General features: G+C 42.7%; 1 protein-coding gene across 1 annotated transcript in view; it reads left to right on the top strand.

Annotated features, from left to right (window-relative positions):
• The first annotated feature begins 285 nt into the window (after positions 1 to 285).
• The window catches only part of LOC140201813 (phosphatidylethanolamine-binding protein 4), a 462,510-nt gene continuing 452,064 nt past the window's right edge, over positions 286 to 10,731 (top strand). Inside the window, exons 1-2 of the mRNA XM_072266504.1 lie at positions 286 to 336; positions 4,689 to 4,814. Coding sequence (XP_072122605.1) covers positions 4,690 to 4,814 — 125 coding nt within the window. The 5' untranslated portion in view covers positions 286 to 336; position 4,689. The remainder of the gene's footprint in view (positions 337 to 4,688; positions 4,815 to 10,731) is intronic.

The following is a 10,731-nucleotide window of genomic DNA, read 5'->3' as shown; positions in this document are numbered from 1 at the left end:
AAAACTTACTGATTATTGTTTGTTTTAAAAAGTACGGTGGTTGTCAACAGGTAAGCTTCTTTGCGGTTCTGTTGTCAAGATTATGTAATGAAGTTCTGGAAGCATGTTTTTTTTGCGCCAGTTCTTTCTTGTCAGTCGCATGTTTCCTTTTAAAGCAAGTAAACTCAATAAAAACGGGTTAGTAGTGGCCTTTGGAAATGTTTGGAGAAGGTGAAATGTGTGTTTCTTCTCCACTTACCGTGCTGTCAACTTTGTGTGGCTTTATCTTTTTGTAAGTATAGGTGTGGACGGTTTTGCTCTGGAAACAAATCGGAATGGAGTTTGCATTTGCTTGAAGTAAGTCAACATAAAAGACGTGATTAGAGTAAGGATCCAGGGAAGAAGAGTTTAAGGTAGACTACACTTGCAAGCATGACCTGTAACCAGCAAACATTAGGTTAAAAACCTGTCAAGCTTCTAGATTTGCACATGTAATGTGATTGTCGAACCGTGCTCACGCTTACCGGAACAGGACGCGGATGTTGGTGTCGAAGAATTGTGGCACCCTGGACTCAGAAAAGTGAAGATGTGGCAAGGTGCATGCCATGAATCTGCATTGCAAGCTCCTGCCTTGAGCTTGCATGCTAAGTGGAATTGAAGCAATTCATTGAGCCTGCTAGTGCATCATTCCTGTTCTTGTTCCTGCTAGCCACACAAAAGATGATGGTAGGGGAGCTGGTATGGCACATCGTGATTAAGTTCAGGGTCCTGGACCGTTGATCCAAAGATGTGAATTTGGATCATTATTGCCGCTAAGGGATTCATGAAATTAAATAAATCTGATTCACAAAGCTGATGTTATTAATGGTGAATGTGAAACTACAGGAAGAAATATTAGCATCCTTACCTATTTTGCCCATTTGTGACTCAGATTCACCAACATGGTTTGACAACTATTGCCTCACCTTGGGACAGAGTTATGCAGTACAGAAACAGGTCTTTCAACTCACCATGTCTCTGAAAATAATTAAATACCTATCAATACCAAGATAATTAGAGATAGATAATGCCCCATGAATAGATGATTTTAAAAAAAGGAGCACCAAGAGATCTGCTGGAGGAACTCAGCGGGTTAGCAGCCTCTGTAGAAGAAAGGAATTGTAGATATTTCAGGTCAGGATCCTGTTTCTCTACTCCCTTTCTCCTCTTTATATGGGGGTTCTTCCCTCAGCACACTCATTCGTGAGGTAGAAATATTGAGGGGTTCTTTCCCTCAACAGATGCTGTAGTTTGTCTAGTAAATTTGCTGCTTCAGATTTCAGTATCTGCAGTCTCTGGTGTGTCTGTCTCCAATCGTGAAGAAATGCTTTGAAATAAAGTTACAGTTGGTAAACCACAGTTCTGAATTTTACTGGTAAACCACTAGGAGCAAAAATTGACAGAATTTATCCAGTACAACTATCATCACCTCTTCAATTGTCTCCTTCAAACTCCCTTTTCCTTTTGCTGTCTCTTTAAATATGACACTGACCTGAACACCAGATGCTTTAATCACGCGCTCACCATATGTGCATATCTCTCCTTTTACCCGGCTTGACTGGTATTAATTAAAAGCCTTTCTTTGAATGTTTTGCTACATTAAAGATAGTATGTAAATATAGGTTGTTGTTTATTGTATCAAACGAAAATGAGTGAGGATTGTTTTATGTCTGCCACTCTTTTTGGTCATAATGTATTTTAATAGTGTGCTAGCTTTAAAATTCTCATCCTTGTTTTAGGATACTGCTGTGCATTTACTTCTCCCTGAACATGTTGAACAACATTGTCCAGAATTTTAACAGTGATATACCCCAGCACCACTACATACACAACTAACATCACTTTATGTACATACAATCAGTCTACGTATATAACAATTACTTGTACATTATGTTTTATAGAATTACTTTTTATATTGTGTGTTTTTTTGTGTTCTTTATGCTTGCTGTGTGTTTTTTATGCTGCATGGTATCTCTCTCACTCTCTCTCACCCTCTCTCACCATCCATCCCATAGGATGATGATGGTTCCTTTCAGCCAGCTAGTGGGGTGGTACTTCACTCCTCGGAAAGGAACAGTGTGTGCGTGAGTGGATTTTAGGTGAGTAGGGGGTTGCACAGGTCCAGACCCACCCTGTCGACATCCCCTCCTGGATCCGGTGGCATGGTGGGGTCCAAGATGGCTGGGGGAAGTTCTGTTGCAGTGAATGGCCAGACCAAGCTTCGATGCAGGGGATGCCCTTTCCGTGTTTCATGGCAAGTGTTTGCTAGATGGCCGTTGACCCTATGAGAGGGTTCATCCGCCCTTTGACAGGTCCTGTTTTTCATCCTGCAGTGTGTCGAGCCACCCTCCTCACCGGGCAAGCCTGGTGCGGGAGCCGGTTTAGTTGCCGACCACCCGACTAGGGTATCTAGAGTAACAATCATTTTGGTCTCCTTTACATTTGTTAGTAAAGAATGACAATAAACTATATTGAATTAGTAAACAATGCAACAAAGCATAAATTATGTGAATTGAAAAATGAAAACATTGCTTATCTGTGCTGTTTTGATTTAGAGCTATCAATCATAAAACAGTCAATAAGACTAGTAAGATTGTTAGAATCTGGAGCAATCATATAAATATTAATCAGAGTGACTATTAGAAAGTGAAATAACCATGCTGACTAGATGAAAAGATATTATTCTTCATAAAAAAAGACTGGTAAGACAGGAGAAAGTCCACTGTGAAGTCGCAGAGAGAAATAAACATTTTTCTTTTTAAAAATAGCTTATTTTTGAACAAAGTTATGAGAGAACTCAATATTTGTATAATGAAGGTAAGGAGTTTTAAGACAATGAGTTAGGTTCAGTGGTGTCAATATCAGAGTTGGAAGTTAGCTTTTTTAATTATGGTTTAACGTTTTGATGCCTTGTATGCCAGGATGTTGTTCTTTGACTCTAGCTGGGCATTTAACATGATCATCCTCCAGAGGCTGGTGGGTAAACTGTCCTCATTGGGACTTAGCACCCTTCTCCGTAACTGGACCTTGGACTTCTCGACAGAAAGACCCCAGTCAGTCCGAGTTAGAGCAGCATTTACAAACTCTATCACAATGAGCACTGATGCCCTCCCAGGGTTGTGTGCACAGTCTCCTGATGTTTACACTGCTGACTCAGGACTGCACATCCAGTTCTAGCTCAAACTGCATTATTAAGTTTGCTGATGATACTACAGTGATTGGCCTCATCAGCAGTTATAAGTCAGCATACAGAGAGGAGGTAGAGAAGCTTGTCAAACGGTGCAAGAGTAACAACCTGAGTCTCAACAAGGACAATCTTTTGAGATGATTGTGGACTTCCAGAAGGCACAGGTTGACCATTCTCCATTGCACATCAATAGCTCTGCTATGGAGAGAGTGATAAGCACAAAGTTCCTTGGTGTGCACATAAAGGACAATCTAACCTGGACCCACAATACCTCCTCAGTAGTCAAGAAGGCAATTTTGAGGAGGTTGAAGAATGCAAGGCTCTCCGCCCCCATTCTAAATTTGTACAGGAGCGCCATGGAAAGTGTCCTGTCTGGCTGCATCATTGTGTGGTGTGGAAGCTGCAAGACCTTATATATCCACGGCCTCCTCTACTGTAAAGATGAAGCCACACTCAGGTTGGAGGAACAACACCTTATATTCCGTCTGGGTAGCCTCCAACCTGATGGCATTAACATTGACTTCTCAAACTTCTGCTAATGCCCCACCTCCCCCTTGTACCCCATCCGTTATTTATTTATATACACACATTCTTTCTCTCTCTCTCCTTTTTCTCCCTCTGTTCCTCTGACTATACCCCTTGCCCAACCTCTGGGTTTTTCCCCCCCCCCTCCCTTTTCCTTCTCCCTGGGCTTCCTGTCCCATGATCCTCTCATATCCCTTTTGCCAATCACCTGTCCAGCTCTTGGCTCCATCCCTCCCCCTCCCACTTTCAAATCTCTTTCTAGCTCTTCCTTCAGTTAGTCCTGACGAAGGGTCTCAGCCCGAAACGTCGACTGTACCTCTTCCTAGAGATGCTGCCTGGCCTGCTGCGTTCACCAGCAACTTTGATGTGTGTTGCTTGAATTTCCAGCAACTGCAGAATTCCTCGTGTTTGCGACCTTACAGAGGACAGGTAAAACCACTGAGAGAATCACTGGGCTTACCCCCCCCCCCCCCCCGCCATTTGTGGCATTTACTGGGCGCATTGCATGCAAAGGACCTTGTTGAGGATCCATACCACTCATCCCACAATCTCTTTGTCCCACTACTGTTAGGAAGTAAATGTAGAAGCATCAGGGCCAGGACTGCTAGACTGGGTGGCGGCTTCTTCCCTCGGACTGTGAGACTAAGGAATACCCTCTCCACCAAGGTCTCGTCACTAGGGCATGTGCTGTTTACTGTGCTGTTTATAGTTTTGCTGTGCTGTGCTTTATTGCATGCATTTATGCATTTTGAATTACATTTAATTAACTTGTATATAGTATAATACTTCAGTTTATGTGATGTTTGTGATATATGTTGTGTGGGTGCACCATGGTCTGGAAGAGCATTATTTTATTTTTTTTTATATACCCACACCCACACCCACCACCACCACCAATAAACTTGAACTTAATTCATGGGTATTCACACAGCCATATATATGTGATTTGATTTTTCAGGATGAGGCAGCTTGTGTATCTTCTGATTGGACTGAACATTCTTTCACATCAGAAGGCAAATTCAGCAATGAATGAGGAAGAATCAATGTGTATTATTGAAAATGGTGGTGACAGCAACATTTGCAGGCAAGCACAAACAAATATAGTTTACCTCTGGAACAGTGTCTTTGACCAAAATTTAAAACTTAAATGCCTGGTTTGTATTAATCATAATATATTGAAAGTAGTGCATTCATGATACTTTATAACTGCATTATCTTATTTTAATTGTAGACTGTACAAAAGTGCATGAAATTCAGTTATGTTGTTCCTTTATGTAAGTTCTGCTATACCTGCACAGTGAACTAAACTTTTTGACATTGGTTGCTTTAAGTTTCGTTTCTGATCTTACCACCACATCAAGTTTCTTTGGGTATTTTATGTCCTTTCTGATTGAGGAGCAGCAATGAAATTCAGAAAATTAGTCAAAATGAGGAATCCATGTGGGTCATCATGTCATGCCAAGTTCTAGTCACATGAATGGCTAAATTTCTTGTTGGATGATGAATAAATATTGAATACCAGTAAACAGAATGATAGGAGAATCATAGATGCAGATTACAGTGGAATATGGGTAAGAATACAGTAGAACATGTGATTTGTATACTCCCACCACAAAGATGTGTACCATTTTTACTCCTGTTAGTTTTCACTTTGATCTTACAAGGAGGTAGATCAAATGGAAAGCTACATGTCTAATTAACTCTTTGTTAGGCAGAGACTTCCCTTGCCACTTCCTTGAGTAATGCTTTACAGCGCCAGCAGACAGAAAATTGGAGTTCTATTTCTGGCACTGTCTGGAAGGAGTTGGTGCGTTCTCCCCATAACGGTGTGGGTTTTCTCCGGGTTCTCTGCTTTCCTCCCACATTCCAAAGACGTACAGGTTATGGTTAGTAAGTGTTGAGTATTCTATGTTGGCGCTTGAAGTGCAGTTACACTTTGTGGGCATATCTATCCAAGTTTGGATGGTGTTGGTTATTAATATAAATGACACATTTCACTTTGTTTCAATTTTTTGATTTAGTCATAGTCATAGTCTTACTTTATTGATCCCGGGGGAAATTGGTTTTCGTTACAGTTGCACCATAAGTAATAAATAGTAATAGAACCATAAATAGTTAAATAGTAATATGTAAATTATGCCAGTAAATTATGAAATAAGTCCAGGTCCAGCCTATCGGCTCAGGGTGTCTGACCCTCCCAGGAAGGAGTTGTAAAGTTTGATGGCCACAGGCAGGAATGACTTCCTATGACGCTTTGTGCTGCATCTCGGTGGAATGAGTTTCTGGCTGAACGTACTCCTGTGCCCACCCAGTACATTATGTAGTGGATGGGAGACATTGACCAAGATGGCATGCAACTTGGACAGCATCCTCTTTTCAGACACCACCGTGAGAGAGTCCAGTTCCATCCCCACAACATCACTGGCCTTAAGAATGAGTTTGTTGATTATTTACATGTGACAAATAAAACGAATTTTTATTGTTTTCCTTTCCATGATTGGGTGGCACAGAATAACAATGTTAGAATCAACAGGTGGGATCTCTAGCAAATATTAGCATGTTCTATGATAACAAGCTTCAAGATTGTTTAATGTCATTTCCTGTACACATGTAAGAATGAAAAAATTGTCACTCCAGATCTGATGTAATGGAAAAAATACAGAAGATAAATTACACAACAATAATAAAAACACTTAATCAATATAAATACATAAGATAGTTTATATACATTGATTGTATGCCCGTTAAGTACATAAGGTGACTGATGGGAAGTAATAAATTAGTGGTGGAGTTAGTGGGTGGAGATGTTGATCAGTCTTAACTGCTTGGGGAAAGTGACTTTTTTGAGTTTGGTGGTCCTAGCATGGATGCTATGTAGCCTCCTCCCTGAAGGGAGTGGGACAGACAGCCCCATAAACAGAGTGTGTAGGATCCTTCATATAATGTTACTGGCTCTTTTCCTGCACCTTGCTGTACTTATGTCCTTGACGGTGGATAGGCTGGTGCCAGTGATGGGTTGGGCAGTTTTGACTACCCGTTGCAGAGCCTTCCTGTCCGCTGCAGTGCGGTTCTGTACCAAGCAGTGATGCAGCTTGTTAGGATGCTCTCTACAGACTATCTGTAGAATGACATGAGTATGGATGTGCAAAGTCAAGCTCTCTTCAGCCTCCTCATTGGTGAGCTTTCTTGACTGTGTAGGATCTGTTCTGGGACCATGAGAGGTTGTGTGTGTAACTTCAGAAATGTTACTTTCAGAAGTGCTGAACTTAAACTGAACACATAAGAGTTATGAGGAGAAGAAGAAGAAAAAGGGGATTGAATAGTAACCTTAAAGATAGGTAGGTTCCTGGAATCTTGAAGTGCAAACTGGGAAAGAACAAGTGTGAGATGCATTAAGCTGTGCGCACACGTAGATGTGCGATAGTTATAACATTCCAAAAACTCAGGAAATCTACATTGCACTGATTTTTTTCATATAACACTGGATTAGCTTTCATTTGGATTTCATTTATTGAATGCAGTTTATAAAATATGACACAGACATAATACAGGTTTATGCTATTTTTAAGGAATAATTTGCAAAAAAAATGTGTAATGGCATACCTCTAGTTGCTAGCAATATTCATTATGTAGTATGAAATTAAGGATGTTTCTGGAAAAGCAGTGTTTTATCTACAATAAAACAAAGGCATTCTTCATTAATACTGACTTGACAAATCCCGGAAAGGGCAGAAAAATGAATGGATTTGTCACAGCATGGAAATAGCCATCAGGTGCAAGATGCCTGCATTGGTGTTTTTTTAAAATATATCTCCAAATCTAATAGATTCCTTTTAATTTTCTCTAATTTCCTAACCTTTCTCTTTTGCAAAATCTTTAAAAACTCCATTTACTTTGATTTTTGTTTTAAATTTGTGCTGCCTTGTTTTCATCTGCCTGGCTATTGAAAATAGTTTACCAATAGCCCTTAATGTTAGGTTTCTGTTGTATTATTTCTGCTCTGGTAAATCTGCCTTTGGATTCTCCTAATAATTTGTCCACTCATTTAATATCTCTGTAATGCCTTACAGCATATTCACAGTTGCATTTTTATTTTCATCTTTTGTTTTTAAACATAGTTTTTAAGAAAACAAAATTGACGGTAATGCGTAGCTGGTAAACGTTGCTGGAAAAGACAATGTGGAAAAATTATATTATGTTTGAACAACAATACTTGGGTGATTGTGAGTCCCTGTCTGTCAAAAAGTATACACTCCATGTGCCCTCCTAATGTGATCTCTTGGATGAGGTATAAAGCCAGAAAGACATAAAACCAAACAACAGGAATTCTACAGATGCTGGAAATTCAAGCAACACACATCAAAGTTGCTGGTGAACGCAGCAGGCCAAGCAGCATATGTAGGAAGAGGTACAGTCGACGTTTCAGGCCGAGACCCTTCGTCAGGACTAACTGAAGGAAGAGTGAGTAAGGGATTTGAAAGTTGGAGGGAGAGGGGGAGATCCAAAATGATAGGAGAAGACAGGAGGGGGAGGGATAGAGCCAAGAGCTGGACAGGTGATAGGCAAAAGGGGATACGAGAGGATCACGGGACAGGAGGTCCGGGAAGAAAGACAAGGGGGTGGTCCCAGAGGATGGGCAAGAGGTATATTCAGAGGGACAGAGGGAGAAAAAGGAGAGTGAGAGAAAGAATGTGTGCATAAAAATAAGTAACAGATGGGGTACGAGGGGGAGGTGTGGCCTAGCGGAAGTTAGAGAAGTCGATGTTCATGCCATCAAGTTGGAGGCTACCCAGACGGAATATAAGGTGTTGTTCCTCCAACCTGAGTGTGGCTTCATCTTTACAGTAGAGGAGGCCGTGGATAGACATGTCAGAATGGGAATGGGATGTGGAATTAAAATGTGTGGCCACTGGGAGATCCTGCTTTCTCTGGCAGACAGAGCGTAGATATTCAGCAAAGCGGTCTCCCAGTCTGCGTCGGGTCTCGCCAATATATAAAAGGCCACATCGGGAGCACCGGACGCAGTATATCACCCCAGTCGACTCACAGGTGAAGTGTTACCTCACCGGGAAGGACTGTTTGGGGCCCTGAATGGTGGTAAGGGAGGAAGTGTAAGGGCATGTGTAGCACTTGTTCTGCTTACACGGATAAGTGCCAGGAGGGAGATCAGTGGGGAGGGATGGGGTGGACGAATGGACAAGGGAGTTGTGTAGGGAGCGGTCCCTGCGGAATGCAGAGAGGGGGAAAGATGTGCTTAGTGGTGGGATCCCGTTGGAAGTGGCGGAAGTTACGGAGAATAATATGTTGGACCCGGAGGCTGGTGGGGTGGTAGGTGAGGACCAGGGGAACCCTATTCCTAGTGGGGTGGCGGGAGGATGGAGTGAGAGCAGATGTACGTGAAATGGGGGAGATGCGTTTAAGAGCAGAGTTGATAGTGGAGGAAGGGAAGCCCCTTTCTTTAAAAAATGAAGACATCTCCCTCGTCCTAGAATGAAAAGCCTCATCCTGAGAGCAGATGCGGCGGAGACGGAGGAATTGCGAGAAGGGGATGGCGTTTTTGCAAGAGACAGGGTGAGAAGAGGAATAGTCCAGATAGCTGTGAGAGTCAGTAGGCTTATAGTAGACATCAGTGGATAAGCTGTCTCCAGAGACAGAGACAGAAAGATCTAGAAAGGGGAGGGAGGTGTCGGAAATGGACCAGGTAAACTTGAGGGCAGGGTGAAAGTTGGAGGCAAAGTTAATAAAGTCAACGAGTTCTGCATGCGTGCAGGAAGCAGCACCAATGCAGTCGTCGATGTAGCGAAGGAAAAGTGGGGGACAGATACCAGAATAGGCACGGAACATAGATTGTTCCACAAAGCCAACAAAAAGGCAGGCATAGCTAGGACCCATACGGGTGCCCATAGCTACACCTTTAGTTTGGAGGAAGTGGGAGGAGCCAAAGGAGAAATGATTAAGAGTAAGGACTAATTCCGCTAGACGGAGCAGAGTGGTGGTAGAGGGGAACTGATTAGGTCTGGAATCCAAAAAGAAGTGTAGAGCTTTGAGACCTTCCTGATGGGGGATGAAAGTATATAAGGACTGGACATCCATGGTGAAAATAAAGCGGTGGGGGCCAGGGAACTTAAAATCATCGAAAAGTTTAAGAGCGTGAGAAGTGTCACGAACATAGGTCGGAAGGGATTGAACAAGGGGTGATAAAACAGTGTCGAGGTATGCAGAAATGAGTTCGGTGGGGCAGGAGCAAGCTGAGACAATAGGTCGGCCAGGACAGGCAGGTTTGTGGATCTTGGGTAGGAGGTAGAAACGGGAAGTGCGGGGTGTGGGAACTATAAGGTCGGTAGCAGTGGATGGGAGATCCATCCCCCATCAGGAAGGTCTCAAAGCTCTACGCTTCTTTTTGGATTCCTGACGTAATCAGTTACCCTCTACCACCACTCTGCTCCATCTAGCAGAATTAGTCCTACTGACTCTCACAGCTATCTGGACTATTCCTCTTCTCACCCTGTCTCTTGCAAAAACGCCATCCCCTTCTCGCAATTCCTCCGTCTCCGCCGCATCTGTTCTCAGGATGAGGCTTTTCATTCTAGGACGAGGGAGATGTCTTCCTTTTTTAAAAAAAGGGGCTTCCCTTCCTCCACTATCAACTCTGCTCTTAAACGCATCTCCCCCATTTCACGTACATCTGCTCTCACTCCATCCTCCCGCCACCCCACTAGGAATAGGGTTCCCCTGGTCCTCACCTACCACCCCACCAGCTCCTAGCTCTATCCCTCCCCCTCCTGTCTTCTCCTATCATTTTGGATCTCCCCCTCCCCCTCCAACTTTCAAATCCCTTACTCACTCTTCCTTCAGTTAGTCCTGACAAAGGGTCTTGGCCTGAAACGTCGACTGCACCTCTTCCTACAGATGCTGCTTGGCCTGCTGCGTTCACCAGCAACTTTGATGTGTGTTGCAAGACATAAAACCAATTTGAGCGGTATTAGGGACTAATATTTTAG

This window comes from Mobula birostris, chromosome 8, assembly GCF_030028105.1.
Source record: "Mobula birostris isolate sMobBir1 chromosome 8, sMobBir1.hap1, whole genome shotgun sequence".
Classification (NCBI taxonomy): Eukaryota; Metazoa; Chordata; class Chondrichthyes; order Myliobatiformes; family Myliobatidae; genus Mobula; species Mobula birostris.
This window is presented reverse-complemented; position numbering and strand designations above follow the sequence as displayed.